General features: G+C 38.1%; 1 protein-coding gene across 3 annotated transcripts in view; it reads left to right on the forward strand.

Moving 5' to 3' along the window:
• Arl13b (ADP ribosylation factor like GTPase 13B) overlaps positions 1-17,305 on the forward strand; it is a 54,315-nt gene extending 37,010 nt beyond the window's left edge. For 2 of the 3 annotated variants that reach the window (XM_040750608.1, XM_005076759.4), the window contains 5 exons: positions 6,173-6,278; positions 8,347-8,569; positions 9,563-9,679; positions 10,647-10,715; positions 16,517-17,305. In XM_040750608.1, the coding sequence (XP_040606542.1) occupies positions 6,173-6,278; positions 8,347-8,569; positions 9,563-9,679; positions 10,647-10,715; positions 16,517-16,593 (592 nt within the window). In that variant the 3' untranslated portion in view covers positions 16,594-17,305. The remainder of the gene's footprint in view (positions 1-6,172; positions 6,279-8,346; positions 8,570-9,562; positions 9,680-10,646; positions 10,716-16,516) is intronic. The other variant, XM_013118151.3, reaches the window with a different exon arrangement.
• Positions 17,306-20,236: the final 2,931 nt, after the last annotated feature.

Here is a 20,236-nt window from a genome sequence, read left to right on the forward strand (position 1 = left end):
GGTGAGGGTGGCGTTAACCTCCCTGTAATACACAGGGAGCCTCAGCAAAGAAACATCAGATTCAGTGTGTCAAAATGCAACGGAATGAGAAGCTGGTACATATCCTTAGTATAGACTTGTGATGTTAGGATTGATTAACTCAAACCTGAGCTGGAACAGTGATTTCATCATAAAGCTTTGCTGTCCTGAGGTGTTATTTTTAAGGACTTTTCTTTTTTTGGTTTTTCGAGACAGGGTTTCTCTGTGGCTTTGGAGGCTGTCCTAGAACTAGCTCTTGTAGACCAGGCTGGCCTCAAACTCACAGAGATCTGCTGGGATTAAAGGCATGTGCCACCACTGCCCGGCTTAAGGACTTATTTTATTTAACTGTGTGCATACGTGTGTATACGTGTGTATGTGTGGGTGTGCGTGTGGCTGTGTGCACAGGAGTGCAGGCGCCCAGGAAGGACAGGAGTGTGGGATGCCGGGAGCTGGAGTTACAGGCAGCTGTAAACCACCCATCCTGGGTGCTGAGAACTGAACTTGTGTCTTCTGGAAGGGCAGTGCTCAGGTTCTTATCCTCTAGGCCATCTGTCCAGGCCCTAGCTTGAGTTTTAAGATATATTTTTAAATATTCTGTATGAAGGAAAGCATTTAAATTAAATTCACCAAGTTGAAAAATGATCAGTATTTCAGAATCATTTATAAATTAATGCTATAAGAAGATGCTGAGATTTCAATAGAGTTAAATTTAATACTCAGTCTTAAATTCCTCTTTGTAACTTTCGTTACTTGTTGGAATGAAAGAAAATGAGAAAGAAAATCGAAGCAAAGTCTTATAAGGTTTGCAGTTGCTTCCAGCAGCCTCAGTAACATTGGCCTTCTGTACGATTTTCTAAGATCCTCCAAGCTGTCCCCTACTCTGAGGACTTTGTGAGGCCTCTTTTATATTGTGAAGGAAGCCTTCCTGTGGTACTGATCATGTAATTCAGAGATAGGACTTAAAGGAAAGAAATATGTGTGGAATTACTCTACAACCACCAAGCTCCAGGCGATGTCATCATGCCCCTTTTCTACATCTCCTCTGATACCAGAACATGGAATGGGTGGTTTTTTTCCTCATTTTTAAAATTAGTTCTTTGAGAATTTTGTACAATTTATTTTTCTCTTATTCACCCACTTCTCAAATGGGGGAGGACTACCTGGGTTTCCCTGCTACATGCAGGACTGGGGTGACTACCTGGGTTTCCCTGCTTTATGCAAGATGGGGAGGAGGACTCTCTGGGTTTCTCTGCTACATGCAGCATGACCAGCTCCTGATGAAAGAGGTTCATGTGAGAATTCTTTGGTATTTTTGTTTTTAACCCTAGTATACCTTTTCATAATATAAAGAATCGTTATAGCCAATCATGTAAAATACCATATGAGTGTGTGTGTGTGTGTGTGTGTGTGTGTGTGTGTAAAAATAAAACATGGCCACATTTTTTTGGAAAATTCTTTTCCCCAGTTCAGAAATAAAAACTTGGGGTAAAGATAGAGCTGGCTCACTGGTAGAGTGCATGGGAGCTAGCTGCATGGATTCTGGATTGAATTCTCTGTACCGAACAAGGGAAGAGAAAGGAAGAGAGGGAAGCAGGTAGCAATAATAATTGAGTTAGATACAAGAAATATTCTCTGAGTCATCTTAGATAAGTTCCTTCCCTTCCATAGTGATGCTCCAGATGATGTTATAGGAAGTCTGTCCTGTATTCACCTCCTTCTCCCTAAGTCTCCTAGGCAGGGCAGTTAGAGAGGGGAAACTTCAGTATTGACTCCATCATCACTAATGAGTGGGGAACCACAATGGCTGTCCTATATGTATGTTCATTTACAGAGTATTCTCGCATGACCTGCCTTCGCTTGTGTTGAAGTAGCCTTATGACTGTTGTAATCTCATCTGCAGGGAAGCTGAGACTCAGAATTCTAGGTAAAAGTCATAAGAGGTGGTAAAGCAAAATTTCCATATCTTGGCTTTCTAGGTTCAGAATGGAAAGGTAGATTTTTTTTTTCATCATGGAACATATCGACAGGGCAATGGACTATATTCTTCCTACTAACCTCTTTCCCCGCTCATCTCTTTCCTGTTCTTCAGTAACCACTCTTTGACTTTCAGATCGTTGTTTGTATAGGCAAAACCTCTATTCTATACAATAATACATTATTGTGTCCATGTACTATATGTATAGAATCCATTTATTTTCTATATATTCCATTTATGTGGTGATGAGCTCTAGGCTGATTCTGCACTTGATGAATATGAACAGCATTGCAGTGAATTTGGGTTTGCAAGTGTATATTTTTGTTTGCTTCATTTTCCATAGGTGTACACCCAGAAGTGGTATAACCAGATAACATGACTATTTTGATTTTTAGGGTTTTTTATTGGTTTTCATTGTGGCTATACAGATTTGTATTTCTACCAGCAAGGACTGTTCCTTTTTCTCCTACATCCTTGCCAGTCAGCATTTTGTTTGTCTTATAATGGTAACCATCCCAACTGTAGTGAGATAGAATTTCAATGTAGTTTTCATAGTATTGGTTTATATTTCTATGATGACTAAAAATGTCAACACCTTATATGGGTATTGATCTTTTGAGAAGTGACTGTTTTGAGAATTTGCCTGTTTTTTTGTTTGTTTAATATATTATTTACGTTGTTGTTAATTTTTTTGTTAATTATTTTGGATACCAAACCTCTGTGATTAATAGCTGACAAGAACACTGATTTTCTTCCATTCTTCACAGTTTCCTTTCAATTTGTTTACTGTTTTCTTTCCCTGCAAAGCTTTTAAATTTTAATGTAATCATATTTGCAAATTCTTGCTTTCATTTTCCAAAACACTAAGTTTCAACTTTTCCAGTAAGGTTTCAAATTCTGTTGATGTGTTTTGTTTTGGTTTGGGTTTGTTTGTTTGTTTTTTCTTGTTTTTTTTTTTTGTTTTTTTTGTTTTTTTTGTTTTTTGTTTTTTGTTTTGGTTTTTCGAGACAGGGTTTCTCTGTGTAGTTTTGGAGGCTGTCCTAGCACTCGCTCTGTAGACCAGGCTGGCCTCGAACTCACAGAGATCCGCCTGCCTCTGCCTCCCGAGTGCTGGGATTAAAGGCGTGCGCCACCAACGCCCGGCTGTTTTTTCTTGTTTTAACAAACTGGGAGTTAGGTAATCACAATCATATAGCTGTAGATTCGTGAACTTATTTTTGTGTTCTCTATACTATCCATTGGTTCACATGTTTGTTTACTGTGCTGTGTTGTTTGTTTTTTCTATGTCACTCTAGTTTATTTTGAAATTGGGTACTGGGTATTATAATTGACCTAGCATTATTCTTCTTGACCTTGGTTTCTTTAGCTATTCTTTGCCTTTATGTTTCTGTATTAATTTAAGGCTTTTTCCATTTCTATGTTTGAGTATATTGATGAGGACTATACTGACTCAGTACACTGCTCCTCATGGTAGTCTGCTAATCTGTGAATGTGGAAGCTCCTTCTACCTCTGGTTGCCCTTTGTAGTGTCCTTCTTCAGTGTAATTCTTATTGAAGCACTTTTCCTGCTGCTGACTTTGTTGTTGTTGTTGTTTTTGCTTTCCTTGGACCTTGAGTTGCATTGTCAAATTAGTTAGGGACTTCACCCCATTGAAAAAAATGGAAATTCATAGTCATGAATTTCCTTCTTAGTATTAATTCCCCTGTATCCCACAGGTACTGTTATGTTATTTGACTTCCAGTTTATTTGATCCTAGGAATGTTAAAATTTCTCCTGATTCTTTTGTGATCTACTGCTTATTCAAAAAGTCCGTTTTTCAGTTTCTATGTTTCTGGAGCTTCTTTAGTTTTTCGTACTGTTTATTTCTTGTTCCATTGTTATCTTTTCCCATGCATACAAGTGGCAGAACATTTATTCAGCCTTAAATGAAAGGAATTATGTCCCTTTTGTAAAACTAATGGATGATCATCATGTTAAGAGAAGTAAGCCAACTAAGATCACTTAAGGACTGTGTATTTCCTTTCATATGTGGGTCTTAAAAAAGAAAGGTGATCATCTGAAAGTCAAAGAGGGACAGATAAGTAACAGGGACAAAAGAGGGTAGTGGGAAGGTGGATATTACCAAAGCACATTGCACATGTGTTTGGAAATGTCACAGCAAAACTCATTAATGCCTGTTATAATAAAGGAAATGGCTCTTCAAGTTGACATGTAAGTGGAGTGTGGGAATGCAGTGTTCTTTACTGTGGCAGTCATTAAATGTTCTATGGTAAGCATTACTTTGTGGGGGAAATGTACCCTGCTGTGTGCTGATGGGAAGAATGATTCTTGAACCCAGTGATCTTCCTGTGCTGTCTCTGAGCACTGGACTTACAGGCATGCTCTGCCATTTGCAGTCTGAATCACTAACAGGAGTCTTTTGACCTTGTTTTTCATAATTACACTTCTTTGTCGAAATTGCTTTATCTGCTGTCATGGAAATATATTAACCAATTAAAAGATGCAACTACCCAAATTCTAAGAACACCGGAAGAGAAAGGTGAAAGTAACATACAGTAAACTAAAAAGGTTAAACATTAATGAAAGTAAAAAAGACCTGAAAAGAAAAAAAAAGGAATAACATAGTAGAAGAGAAAAAGAAAAAAGACCCAATTAAAAAGTAAAAAAGTAAGTTAATATGTTAGAAGGATAACAACAGCCCTGCCCTCCTTGCCAGAATACTTGGATTGGAAATAATTCCCTGTGGGCCTTCTAATACACCAGTCTACCAGGTGTGAAAGGCCAGTGAGTTTTGCTGAAACCAGTTGTCATTCCTCTCTGCTTCTGCCCTAACAATTTAGGTCAGTATCCAGGCTGCTCCCTGGCTGTTTCCTGCCACACAGGTTAATTAGTGGTGACTCTGAAGGTTTTTATATGTATATCAGAGGTGTGGCAAAAGTCTGCCTGCCAAGAGCCCTTATTGCATATGGAGCCTCACTGTGTGTGGAATGGCCAAACAAATACTCAGGCTGTGGTGTTTAGGAATGCTCCTTGACAGTGAAGGAAACAGTTGAAACAGTGAATTCTGTGAAACAGACTTGGCAGCCGGTCTCTGTGCTTTCAGACCCAGACCCTGGGGCATCTCCTTTCACTCCTCACAGAATGGGACTATCCACCACTGGGTCCCCCTTTCCCCTCTAAACCTCCCCACCCTCCCCACCTAAACCTCACAGTGTGCTTGTCATTGATATTCTATTAGCAACTGTGTTGTTCAGTGGTATCCCACCTTGTCACTGTTACATAAACCTTCTTAGGTCCCTGAGCTGTGATCAATCTCTGTTTTTGTTTGTTTGTTTGTTTTTGTTTTTTGTTTTTCCTTTAGAAGCAGTTTAGTTCCTAGAAATGGAACCTTTCTCAAAAACTGACTCCTAGTTGCAGTGTTTGCTGAGCTGAGCAGTCCGCATGATTTCCCTGGCCGTAGTAGGTTTTTAGGTATGTGTTAGGTACAAGTACTACACTGAGACCAGACTCTTGTTCTGCAGAAGCTTAGGTTTCTTAGGTAGTTAGGACTTCCAGTCTGCTGCTATCCCATGTGTTGCTGGGACTTTCACACTCACCTTCTTTTTTTTTTTTTTTTTGGTTTTTTGAGACAGGGTTTCTCTGTGGCTTTGGAGGCTGTCCTGGAACTCGCTTGGTAGTCCAGGCTGGTCTCGAACTCACAGATCCGCCTGCCTCTGCCTCCCCAGTGCTGGGATTAAAGGCGTGCGCCACCAACGCCCGGCCACACTCACCTTCTGATTGCAGCTTGCCGCATGGTGTTTTCCTCCCCGAAGAGGCTAGCTGAGGTTGAAATCCAGAACTGTTTTGTGCTTGTCTGAGGCCTTTCTGATTCCTGTTATTTTGCTTTATCTTCACTTTTGGTTGGTTCCCAGCATTCTTCTGGCTTTCAGTCCTGAATATCATTGCCCTGACTCTTCCTACTCAGACACTGGGAGGTAGGCCCCTCCATTCTGCCAGGGTTCTTCCTCTTCTTAGGATTTCTTTTAAAATTCAAATGATTCATTTTTATAGAAGCATAGCATCCTATTATCAGCATGTTTTCATGAAATTCTGCTCTAACTAAATGCCACGACGAGGTTAAGTAATGGTTCAGCACCCTTTCTAAAGGAATGTTTATTGCTTCCTCTCACAAACAGAGAACGAGAGCAAACTGAACTGGATGGGACCAGTGGTGTGGCTGAGATGGACCCAGGACCAGTTCTTGCTAATCCTTTCCAGCCCATAGCAGCAGTAGTCATGGAGGTATGGTGATGGGGAATGGTCTTCTGTGTATGTTTATCTTATTGGTTGTTGAATAAAACACTGTTGGCCAATAGGGAAGCAAGATAGATGGGACTAGGAGTCGAGGAGGATTCTGGGAAATGTAGTAAAGCGAAGTCACCAAGTGATCTAGGCAGGAAGTGACATAGCAGTTTACTTTGGGGCCTAGGGATATAGCATAGTGATAGAACAAATGCTCGTCTAATGTATCACAATCACTTTTTAAAAAATCATGTTTAATACAGTATAAAAAGAAAAATATGACTTCAAAATATACAGGAGTAAAAGTTGAATATTTCATAGTTACTGTTTTTGATAAAATCTGTTTTTACCATATTTTTGTAGTACTAACATTTGATTTTTTTGTATCAGGATTGATATTATTTTCTCATTGTGATAATGAAAAATATAATTTAATATTTATATTTTAAATTATATTATACTCATGCATATTACATATTGACATAAAGACTTAATGCAAAACATTCAAGCTATAAAACATAAAGAAAAAAACAGAATTTTTACATTTGAATTTAGAAGAATTACTATACAGAATTAAAGTATCCAATGAAAACTACAAACAAGGGACCTACCAGGAACGTTTTCTGCACACACTGTCAACATTTGCTTTTGGACTCCTAGGGAGGCTTTGCCATCCCTTTGAACCTTATCTTGGGCATGGGGATGGGGATGGAGTGGCTGGGATGGTTCTTTGTCACTCTCATAGTCTGAGATATTGCAGTCGTGATGATAGGGCTATGCCCAAGTCAACAACAGACATTCACTCAGGACTTCTCTCTCCCTAAAATGATACAGCCATTTAAAAAGTCTAATGTAACTGGGGGACTAGGGAGGGAGCTAATTCCCTTATCCACAAGCATGAGGACCTGAGTTCAGATCCCTAGAGGACTGGTTCCCTGCAGGTGTCAGACAGGAAATAGAACTGCTCTGCTCGGAGAGACGAGAGTGAAAACCTGGTGCAGATTGACATCATCAACCCGGATCAGACTTCTTTGGGGAGTCTAGTGTCAGGCAGTCCATTGTCAGCATATTTAAAATACAATACAATTTGGGGAAAGGTTTCCAGGCAACAATCAGTCCAATCCCAGGTGCACAAGGAAGCTTAAGGTGTGACTAGATAGAAACTTCTGTACAAAGTACATGTGATCAAGAGGGTGGGTTCCATAGTTAAAAGACTAGAATTTAGTGTAATCTCTGACCAAGATAGCATAGCGGTAGACAGGATAAAGTGCATGAGACATCTCCTCTAAGGGTGGGTAATGGTCTGGGGAGGGAAGAATCTGGTATAATCCTTCCGGGAAATTTGGGTGAGGTCTGCCTCCACTGATAGCCGAAAGGTCACCAGGTGTTAACAATATCCACCCCCACCTTCTGGGTGGGAAAACAGATATTTTATCTCCTCCACTGAGAAGAGGTCCCTGTGTGTTTAACAGTCCTGGTTTTCCTAGTGATCTGTGGGTACAAGGACCTTTGTGCCCCCAATACCTAGAACTATGTAAAAGGTGGGCATGGAGCAATGTGACTGTAATACAGGTTCTGGGAGACACAGACAGGTGATCTCTGTAGCTCGTCAGCCAGCCTGTCTAGCCATATTTTAAGCTTCAGATTTACTTAGAGACCCTATCTCAAGCCCCATACTGCCAGCCTCTATACTAACAAGTGTTTATACATGCATGTATGCATACATACATACCATAAACACAAATGGAAATTAGAGAGAATTACATTCATGTATGTTTGGTGGCGATGTGTGTCTACATGAGTGTGGGAGAGGCTGAGAAAACATACCATGGTTATAAATGGAAAAGTGGTCATCTCTAGATTATGAAACTAGTGGTGTTCTTTATTTTCCTTTAGACATCTGTCTGTAGTTAATATTTAGCAGTTCTTATGTTTTAATGATACATTCACAATTCATTGTGCAGCTTACAGTGATATTGATTCACTAAGGTGCTTACTTAGTATCTTCCTTGAAATGATCTTTAATGCCACCATTGTGATACAGATAAATATATTTCATTTTCATTAGAATGAAAAAAAGCAAGAAAAGGAGAAAAAGAAGCAGACTGCGGAGAAAGAGAGTGAGGGTTGCCTCCCAGAACAGAAAGCGGAGCAGGGCCAAGTAGAGTCACAGAGCCAGCCTAGTGGCTGCCACAAAAACGGTGACAGTGGAGTGGTAGAGAGTTCCAAGGAGGCCCCGTCACAGCAACTGGACAATGAAGATGAGCTAGAGCAGCGGTCCTCAGAATCAGGTGCTAAGTGTCATCGTTTCATACTTGCCATGCGCTTGATTTCATTTTCATCATGTTCACAAAGATGCTTCTGCAGTATCATACTTTTCATTTCTGTTTTGATTCTACCTGAAGTGAGATGATTCGTATTACATTTGCTCACTTTAAAATAATTGTTTTCTAGATATATTTGTATTCCTATAGCTTTGTAGGTTTCACAGATGTTGTTTATTGCTTACGTTACAGATAATTTTTGATTTAGAAAATGTATTGTTATATAATTGATATATTGCATGTATATTAGATACTTAAGAGTTCAGAATTTTTAGTTAAAATATTTTATAACTTTGTTCTAAATTCATTAAACATACTGTTCAATTTTGGTTTTATGTTATTAAAATGTATGCATTAATATAGAGATCCTTAATATGGTCTTGTGTGATTCTTTGAGAGCCTGTGTGGTTTCTGTTTTTGCTTTTTTAAGAATAGTAGATTCTGCTAGGTCTACCAATGTGATATTGGACATACGTTGTTTAAAGATTAACGGGTAATGTTTAGATTTGTTGGGCTCTTAGCCAAACTTTAGATGTTTATTTTTTAGAGTACGTGCCCTTAGAATCAACCATACTACATATCTCTCTTGAAGAGTATCACCATCTCTCCTCTTTTTGTAGACCTTCCAGAATTTTATGGAAAGTCCTACACTTAGACAATTATAATTGCTAACAATAACCTTGAGTTTGGAAGAAATGCTAGTTAATTTTGGAAATGAAGGCCTCACTTAGAAATTGGTTGTATATGTTTTATTCATTAATCATATACTTATTCCGTCAACCATTTAGAATATAGTCTTAGTATGTAAGTTCATACTTGGTTGTTGATAGTATATTCTCAAGTTGAGTATGGTCAGTGATTATGATAATAATACCAATAGTCTCATTTTATTCTTTGTTTTTTCATTATATAGAAGGTCACTTTTTCATGAATTAAAGTTCCATATGTATATTCTTACAGATAACAGTAAAAAGAAAACTAAGAAGCTAAGAATGAAAAGGAGTCATCGGGTAGAGCCAGTCAATACGGATGAGTCTGCTCCCAAGAGTCCCACACCTCCCCCGCCTCCTCCTCCAGGTGAGTGAGTCAAGTGAAAGAGACCCTGGGTATGGAAACCCTGCTGTCAGCTCGTAGCAGAAAAAGGAGAAGAAATTAGGAAGTTTGTAGTATTTTTTCATTATTTTGCCAGTTTGTGAGAAAGAACCCTTTACTGTCTGTGTGATGCAGCGTTTAACTTCTGTGTTAATAATTGTTAATTTCTGTGTTTTAAGAATGAAATGGTAAAGTGTATAAATATAACTTTACATAATAATCCCTAGAGCGTGATCATATTCTGTTTGAAATATCTATACCACACATTGCTGAAGGGAATTGAAGTTAATGGATTGGCAACTAGATTGGGATTTCAAATGCTAGATTGTTAATCTTTTATCCTAAAAGTTATGTAAATGTGTGTGCGAGTTTTCTTAATCTTAATGCAACATGAATATCCACCTCCTAAGAAGTTGCAGAAGTCAATGCATGTAATGCTGTGGGACACTACTACACCAGGCTGTAAGAACCGTCAGCACTGAGCATAGTGTCCCACTTCTCACAGGTGCTGGTAAATATTTGAGTGAAAGAAAAGGTGCGTTCACAATTCCCTTCTAGCCTTGGTGACAAAGCTTTAAATGGTAAAGTTCTTCATTATAAATTTTGTAAAAGATTCATTTCTAGTATTATCTTTTAACAAAATAGTTCTCTTAGCCTCTGCTAGGTGTTATAATGGTAGCCAGTAGTTTATTTGTGATGATACTAAGAGGTGTGAAGTTTTAGTTAAATGTGTGTTAAGAGCTAAATATAACTAACATGTAATATAGTATAGTATAATATGCTAAATAATAACATAGTGAATAGAAGCTAGTTAAAAATGTATCTGTTCAGAATTGTGTCACTATATATTCCAACTGACAAAGAATGTTAAGTACATTTCCTGTCAAGGGAGGAAAGTACCTTAACAAGTATTCATTTAACAGAGCTTCTAAATCTTTTTCTTTTCCTTTAGTTGGCTGGGGAACCCCCAAAGTCACTAGACTTCCAAAACTTGAGCCTCTTGGTGAAACACGTCATAATGGTAATGCAAAAGGATGAGTTTTCAAATACCATCTGTGCATGCTACATCCGCTTTTCTTCATCTTATAACTTCACATTTTCAGTATTTTATTTTTGGTAGCTTTCAGATCCACTACCATCATTTTCATTATGCTTTTAACTTTCATTTTGCTGTATTTTTATATTTTAAATGCACCTTGCAATTATATAATTTGAGTTTTTAAATCTTAATACAAATATATGAAGACTCATTCTTGTGTTTATTCATGATAAACCTTAGAGAAACTATTATGAGATGAGAAAAATTTCCCAGCAACTGAAATATGAGCTATTACAGTATCAGTTACTGTGCTAGGAAACTGTCATGCCCTGCCTGTGTTCAGGGCACTGTGTGATAATGAACATAATTGCTCTCTCTACTCATAGTAAGATTTCTAGTTACTATACATTAAAATGAATTCAAGATCAACACAATGCATAAAATGAGAGATCAGATTAATAAACCAAATACAGAAAGTATCTTGAAGGCTTTATTGAATCAAGAAAACAATTTTCCTTGATGAAATGGTAATAGCTGTAATCCAGCCAGTGCATTGCCTTAAAACTCCAAGAAGTAAAGCCTAGGAAAAGACAGTTAGGCCTCAGAGGCAGAAGTCATTCCTTACCAGAAGACTAGGTTTTCATATTGACCTCAGAATGCAAAAGAGTAAGTCTAAGTGGAGCTCCATATACTTGTTCTTTTAAGAGCATCCAATGTACATTTTGTATGAACCCAATAGAACTATGTTTCCTGAAAGGATCACTTCAGAGGAAAAGACATTGAATCTTTAGTAAAAGCAATACCTTAAAGTCTGCATCTGTCAAACAGAAACATACTATTAGTCAACCCTGCTTCTTGCTTTTGTTTTCAGGATACTGTATAGGTCCCTAATGGTTTCTATTTAATCATTAGGGAAAATTAGAAAATCATATTGATAGGTGAGTTTACTTTTAGACTTCCTGACAAGGTAGTTCCAGTAGAATTACATATTTCTATTTTATTTACTGATTTTTACACTGTAATATTTTTATTGATAATAATAGGTTAAATCCTGTTTTATTATTAACCTGAGTTTACTCATAAAAGGATGTTATCAATTTAAATACTCAGTTTTATAAAATAGTGCTTGTTAATTTATATATACATATACATACATAGAAAAATAATTTCTCACAAGAGCAGAGAGCTTGCATTGGCAACTTAATGACATGCCATCAGACAGGAAGCAGAGAGGGCTCTCTCTAGGATAGATCAGGGGTGGACTGCAGAAGCTGCCCCTATGGTGCTAAAACAGTGTCATTAGCTGGGGTCCAAGTACTCACACGCGTGCACATGTAGTAACGGTTTAGAATCAACACATAACCTGTCTTCTTCTAGACCCTAGTATTTCATGTCCACCTCATAGTGCAGATACAGTCAGTCTGATTTGAGCAGTCTCTGTAGTCTGCCCAGTCCCAACACTATTCAGAATTCCAAAGTTCAAAGTTTCTTCTGAAATAAAAGTCTCTCAGTTGTGAGCTCTCTAAAATAAAAGACAGTTATGTACTTCCACTAGAGAATAGCAGAGAATAAACATTCCCTTCCCCTAAGGGAGGAACAGAATGGCTAGGGAAGGATGGGTCTGCAGCAAGATTGAGGCCTAGTGGGGAAAACATTAAATCCTGTGTTCCGTGTACAGCATAGAGGCCATGGTGGCATCTTAAGCTCCCTTGGTCTTGTCTGTCCTGCACCTGTGACTTTGTCATTTGCAGCACACATGGCCTTTCTCTTGAGGAAGCTTCCCAGGGCCTGTGGTTTTGACAGACACGCATGTTGTGGTGATCCCAGTGTAGCAGCCTAAGGCTTCACCTTCACGACTTCATGGCTCCCACTGTCAGAGATTCTCCTCAGAGAATCCAGTCTCCTCAGAGAATCTGTTATTGCCAAACATGCCCTTGCCTCAGGCTGCTCTCTGTACCTCCTGCAGACGTCTCCACGATCCTGTAACTCTTGCATTGTGTATGCCCCCCAAACCATCACCACATGGACAGCTACTAGTTCTGTTCCCAGCTGAAGATAAAGCGAAACTCCCATGGCCTGTGGCTGCAACACTCTGCCTCCCCATGGCTACAAGATGTTTCTCTGGGTGTCTTTTTCCTAGTAGCTCACCTTTTCTGCTCTCTGTAAAAGCAATTCCTCCAAGTGAGTTTGTACTTTTATATTCTAGGAGCTTCTCTGGAGCTATAGCCTCCAACTTACCTTTTCTGTTGTTGTAGTGCAGTGTTAGAAGTATGTAGCATCTCTTTCCTGGTCCTAATCCCTTGAGCAAGCAGGCCTATAGTATCTGCACGTGGAAATGTGCTCTTTTCCTTTTCCAGGCCAAACTGCTGCTTTCTGTTCCACTCTTAGCTCTCTGTTCTCAAATACAGTGGCTGAAAGCATCTAGCAATAACTATGCCACAGCCTGAATGTTAAACAGCACATAAAATAGTCTGTTACTGTTGGATTCAGAATGACTATGTGGCTACATTCTTTGTGTAATGGCCTCTTACCCACTCCCAGTAGAGTACTTGTTCCCATGTGGACCCTCATGTACACAGCCTTCACTGCATGTATCTCTGTTGGTCTGATCTTCTAGACTTCTAGAAGAATTTCCATTGCTCTTTACATATAGCATCCTAGGGCTTCTCTAGACAATAAGTTCTCCTACATTCATCCTGAAAACTGCCTATAAAAGACTTAAGAACTACGTAACAATATTCATCACAGGAAGGACTCTATTCTGTTATTAATTTATTGTAGCTTTCACAGCCTTCAAAACAGCAGCTCTACCATTTCAGGACTACTGTGCTGAAACACATGAGCTGGGAAGGGGGAGGGCGATCATGTCAGACCCAAACAATAACAGTTCATATTTTTTATTTGACACTAAATATATGTTATATCACGATGAAAAAGACATGTACTTTACCTGATTTAATGGAAAAATAGTCCTCCAATCTGCTCTAGTATCTGACAATAGTTCTTTAGTGGAGAATTGGAGTGCTATTCAGAAACTCCATAGGCAGTTATTAGAAAGTGGTATGAGAACTAGGTGGTCAAATAAGAAAAACCAGTAAACAGGATCCAAAAGTAAGTATACCTGCAATCGTAGCACCACTGAAGGCTGAAGCAAGAGGATTGGTAGTTCAGGCCAGCCCAGGCTATATAAGTCTATCTGAAAAAGAAAAGTCAGACAGCAGCAACAAAACCTGTACTCTGAAGGCATGAACTTACATGGTGGTTAAGAGAGGACATTTTAAATTATAGAAAATAAAATTCTGGCCTTGGGCTAAATGGTGAAGACCCTATATATTAAAATATAAAGGCTTACTAGTAATTTTTCAAGAGGCAATGTTCATCTTAATGCATGGGCGTTTTGGTAGATTTAATGTTCAAAGAAATAATAAAAATTACTTAATGTGTATGAGTTTTTTTTTTTTTTTTTTTTTTTTGGTTTTACGAGACAGGGTTTCTCTGTTTTTGGAGGCTGTCGGTCCAGCCTGGCCTCGAACTCACAGAGATCCACCTGTCTCTGCCTCCCGAGTGCTGGGATTAAAGGTGCGCCACCAACGCCCGGCGTGTATGAGTGTTTTACCTGACTGTATGTCTGTGTGTCCTATGTGTGCCTGGTACCTGCAGAGGCCGGAAGAGGGCATCAGATCCTGTGGAACTGGCATTACAGATGTATGTCGGCCATCTTTTGGGTGCTGGGAACTAAACCCAGATCCTCCGGAAGAGCAGCCAGTGCTCTTAACCTCAGAGCCATCTCCCCAGACCCTCTTCTTTTTTATTAGTTTTGAACACATTTCTTTCCCATTATATACAAAAACTGGACAAAAGACTAATGATAAATACATAATAGACATAGAATGAGCTAGTGGATAATAAAAAAAACCACCTGTGCATGGTTTGTGATTTTAAACTTTACTGACTTGAACCAAAATGGCCATTATCAGGTAGACAGCAGCTTATAGGAGATTCTTACTCTGATTATGGGCATTTGCTTTGGTAACAGCTTGATTGTTTCTATAATCAATTTTATTGCCTACAAAACTTTCTCTGTGTAACAGGTAGGACAGAAGCATTCAGAGAGACATAAAATGAGACTCTGTTTTTATTGTGTGAACACCTTTCAATCTGTATTTCTTCAATGTGTTATATATTCTACATTATGAAAAATGAATCAAAGTTTCTGGTAGTCAAAAATACCAGCTATAGAAATTAAAGAGTATTGTAAAGGCTTAAAATTATGAACAAAGTTAAACATGTTTGTATCCTTTTATTGCTTTCCAAATTTCATCTTTAAAATGTATGAAAAGCACTATGAAAATGGTTAGGGAATTAAAATAGTGTATCTTACAGAATGATTCAGTTTCTTGTAAGGAAGTGGCACAGAACCCACTACAGTAGTATATTAATTTCTTGGAAGACAAAAAAGACATTCTACATACATGCATTTGGTCTTTTAATAAAAATATTAAATAAAAAAAATTCATCAAAGTAATTGGCTATCTCTCATAATTTTTATCATAACAATAATAGCAGGTAATAGGTATCTACCATTGTGTTTGGCAATTTCAGTCCTTCCAGATTGCCTAGTAAAAGGGGCAGGAAAACCACCTTAGGCAAGAGCCAAAGCTTTTATGCCACTGGCCTACAGAATCAAGATTTGAACTTAGGTCTGCCTGTCTTTGAAACCCATACTTAAGTCTTTATGTTTATGCTATTACATTAATATTTGTAAGACATCTTTGAAGCTTAATTTTTGGTTTTGATTTTCAGTTGCTTTGAAAATATTTCCCCTCGTACATTGCCAATATATTTATTTTGAGCACTCCCCTGTGCTTCTAAAATAATTTTAAGGTAAAAGACTTGAAAATAATTTATGATTACTTAAATGTGGCATTAGGTTTATAATTTAATTTGTGGCAAAGTGAGAAATAGAAATTTGAGATGGTGAGTCAGCTTTATTGGTAAAGGTACTTTATGCTGCCAAGCCAAAAGACCCGAGTTCGATCTCCAGGACCAACATACTTGATGGAGAGACCCAACTCCCACACGTTGTTCATACACAAACATCAGAATAAATAAATGTAATATTTTTAAAAAGAATGGAAATGAGCTGGATACTAGTGCACAGCCAGGGCTACACAGTGAAACCCTGTCTTGGAAAAAAACAAGCAAACAAAGAATATAATTGTACTATAAATGGAAAGGTTGAGGGCCTGGAAATATGGCTCAATAATAGAATGCTTACCAAGCATGCACGAGGCTCTGGATTCAGTTCCCAGTAATTCACTCAAAAAGAAAGACCATTTTGTACTATATAGTTACCAAACCACAGAATTATAGTAGTATCAGGTAAAGGAGGCTAGTTTGCTTCTAAAATGCCTAGACATCATGATCATTAGAAAGAAACATAGTGAATACAAATAGTGACTGACCAGGGGCTTAGAAGAAGATGGTGTAGATTCTCAGTATTTTGTTTTGTTTTCTAATGTGAATTGTAATTTAAAAAAAAAAAGTCTATTCGGTACATTTTACCAGTCATTTAGAAGTTACCCAGGTTATATTTTGAATTCATTCAAACATTTTCTTGGATTTTTGTTTGTTTCTGTTTTCTGTCTTGCCCACCTATCTATCCACTCACTTGAAAATTTCCTACATCTGAATCTTTTAAAGATGTTGGCTGGAAAACAATTAGCTGTGACAAACTTGGTTACCATACTGTTTCATGTTTCCCATTTCCCTTCTTTATGCAGATTTCTATGGGAAGCCATTGCCTCCCCTGGCAGTGCGACAGAGACCTAACGGCGATGCTCCAGACATGATCTCATAACCAAGTCAGATGGGTTGGTCCTTTTAATATCAGCAAAGTGAACTGAGACCTGTCCCAAAAGTAGAAAAGTCCTGGACACATTTACTTCTCCATGTTCTGTGGCTAAAGCAGAAAGGAAACAAAAGGACCAGTAGCTGACAAGAGCATTTGGTCACGGTAGCAAGATGATTCTTTGGTTTACACGTGCCTACTTTGGACATTCTCCCTAAGGAAAACCTCCTCAGAAATGGAGCCAATGGACTCTACATACCTGATTATTTAATAGTCTGTATTTCTATGCATTAAACATGTTTTATAAGGTACATGTACATGAAAAGGGAATCCTGGAAATTTATAACCTAAATTTTAACTATTTTTATATTTTTTTCTAAAGCTTTTGATTGAGTTTGCTATTATATTGATTGTGCACTTTTCTACAGATGCTTGCTTTAAACTGTCTGGATAGAAAGTTGATTTACATGAAGTGTACAAGCAGGATGTGTTTAAATGGCTTGAGGTATGTTTTGTGATAAACATAAACATTGTGCTTTAAAATGTACACCCTATTTTGACATAATTTTAAAATAGCAGCTATTTTAATAAGCAAGTTTTCAGATCTTTAGTTGTACCCAGTTACATGATTTCCAAGTATTAACGGAGGGGAGAATTCAGTTCTGTTGTCGCTGTTTGTTTTCTTTGGTGATGATCCCAATAAATGTCAAGAAACATGAAATAACTTTAAAAATCATAAGCTTGTTTAAATTAGTAAAAAATGTATCCTATGAGACATTATTCAAAGCCCTACAAGTCCCAACTGAAGGATGGGACACTTTTAGAGCTCAGGTGCCCTCTGTATGCCTTTCACCTGTGAGGAGCTGCACTAACTGGGTTGTTTCCATTCTTCCATGCCTTGAACTTGAAGGTAAGAAGACTGCAAAGGCTGCTGCATGTCTAGAGACTTCAGTTTTACAGCAAAACAGCCATTCAAATGAAAATGGTGGCTCAGATCCCATGATAAATTCTAATTGTAACATGACTTCTTAATTTGAAATGATAGCCCTTGTGTTGCTCTTGAATGTCCTTCATAAGGCTCTCTGCTCATCTGTCCTTTACCAGAACTACTAGAGATATATTTAGTAATAGATTAATAATGTAGTATTCAATTGAAACCATGTCTTTAAGTCAAGGTGAAGATTACAAAGAACAAGTCCCATGTCACTTTGTTAAGATTGGTATCTTGTATGGCCATAGACATATACTGGTTTCTGAATGTAAGTCCAGCTAAGGTAGACTGATATGATTATTTGTCTGTTAATTGTTTATAATGGTTTATAATGCATTGTGTTCACATTTTAGCTTACTGAACCTGGATCGATCAGGTCATGTTGTTCTATTGAGCACTAGTGGTGTTTCTGTGAGTTTGTGCATCTACCTTGCACACTGAGGGAAAAGCATGTTAATTCTATGCAAACCTATATGCAGAATTAGTAGGTGTCTCAGATATGACAGATCACAGGAGCATAGGAGGCAAAATCTGAACTGATTCTAGAGGGAAAAGGCTCATCCTTTTGATTAATTTTGTAATATTTAAATTCCCTTTTAAAATTAGACACAATTTGCTATCTTTTAACATTCATCTGCTTTGAGAATAAAGATTTTTTAGAAAAAATTATTGCTTTCTACCACTGTTTACTGTAGAGTACAGTAATTACTATTTCATAAAACAATTTTGAAATTGAATGTAACATAATCTGGAATATGTTTTCTTAAAGCAGTGTAAAAATCCTTTAAAAGATGTTTTGTAAATCCTATCGGATTTTAACACTTTTATGCTTATTTTGTTATATTATACATTATCATTCTTATTCATCATGGATTATAACACATCACAATAAAAAATTATTTAAACAGTCTCTTTTCCTTTCTGGTTTTAAATGATTTTATTTAGCTAAACTTTTTTTTTAAACATCATCACTGGGGAAAGAGTTAAATTGGTGGATTAAAGTAACTTTTTATATGAAAACTAAAGATCTGAGAAACAACATTGTGTGTGTATGTGTGAGAGAGAGAGAGAGAGAGAGAGAGAGAGAGAGAGAGAGAGAGAGAGAGAGAGACTGGTACCTGCAGAGACCAGAAGAAGGTGCTGAATCCCGTGGAACTGGAGTTACAGATGATGGTGAGCTGCCATGTTAGCACTGGGACTCAAACCCAGGAGCTCTAGAAGAGCAACCAATGTTCTTAACTGCAGGTTGATGCTGCCTCTGCGGCCCCATGCCATGTTTTCTTCAAGCAGAAAATTAAACACTATTTGAATTAATGTTTAGAATTTACCAAAACTCTTGAGTAGCTTAGAAAAGTTCACCTATAAAAAACACAATTGAATGTTTTACTTTACTAAGTGTTCTCCAGCTGAAAATGTTTTGGGATCTGGAGTGATCGCTACGAGGCTCAGAGCACCTGCTGTCTGGCCAAAGACCCTGTATTCTGTTCTCAGCATCCACACTGGTAGTTCATCCCTTTGAACTGCAGCTGTAACTTTTACTGCAGTACATCTAAAGGCCTCTGTGCTTCCTAGGGCCTTTGCATTGCCATGCACGCTTCCCCTCAACCCATAATAAAAATCTTCAAACATTATTGAGGTTATTCATTTCCCCATCCCAAGTAAAGAAATCCATGCTTCTGGTAAAGGTTTTCAAAAGTTGAAACTGCTTAGATACATATACAGTAGCTTATAGGTCTTATAACCGCTTGTTAGTATTCAGGCATCTGTACTGGCCTGTTCTTGGGGTTCTGACAGGATACACCCTCAGCTGCAGCCACTAAGAGCACCGCCTGTGCACATTCACTACTGCCTGTAGAGAGAAGCCTTTTTCTTGTCTGCTGCTTTAGGTTTTTTCCCTACCAGTCGCCCGTTGTAGTCCCCAAATAACACACAAGACACTGTATTAATTATGAAGCTGTTGACCATTTGCTTGTTTCTTACTGGCTAGCTCTGACTTAAGTATTTATCCCATAATTGTTAATCTAAGTATTTCTCTTACTGGAGAAAAGTTTCCGGGCTTCTTACCCCTATGGCGGTTACATCTTGACTCCCAGTGTTTGTCCTACCCAGAGTCCTCCACACCTGCCCACCTCCCATCCTGTCTTTCTCTGCCTCTATCTATCTGTTCCTCCCCCACTCTTCCTCCCTCCCTTTATCTCCCCCCTCCTCAAGACCCCCTTCCTCTTCCTTCCCTCCTTCCCTCCCTCTTACCTCTCTTTTCCCCAGAGGCTGGCTTCCCCCTCCCCTTTTGTTATCCTCTTTTTCTAATTAATGAAAAAGAAAAAAAAAACTTCTGCTTCAACCCTGTCAAATAGTGTCTTTCTCTCTTGATGGCTGCTTTTTAAAATTACAATCCTGCTGGCTTTTAATACCTGCTTTTGTCTGAATATAGGATACTTTATAAGTGATGTTCTGCAGATACTCATTTATTGGGAAGTATGTATCATCGGATCCAGAGAATAAATTCAGACAGTGCAGGTCTTAAAGTGTGGCAGAGATGATGAAAATAGTAATAATCCTTTGTTTTGTAGAAATAGAAATGAAGCTTGTTCCTTTCCAGAAACAACAGGGAAAAAAGTAGGAAAGGAGAAATGGATTTCCTTTAATTAGTGGGTCAACTTT

Source organism: Mesocricetus auratus, unplaced genomic scaffold (assembly GCF_017639785.1).
Source record: "Mesocricetus auratus isolate SY011 unplaced genomic scaffold, BCM_Maur_2.0 Super-Scaffold_100008, whole genome shotgun sequence".
In the NCBI taxonomy this organism is placed as follows: domain Eukaryota; kingdom Metazoa; phylum Chordata; class Mammalia; order Rodentia; family Cricetidae; genus Mesocricetus; species Mesocricetus auratus.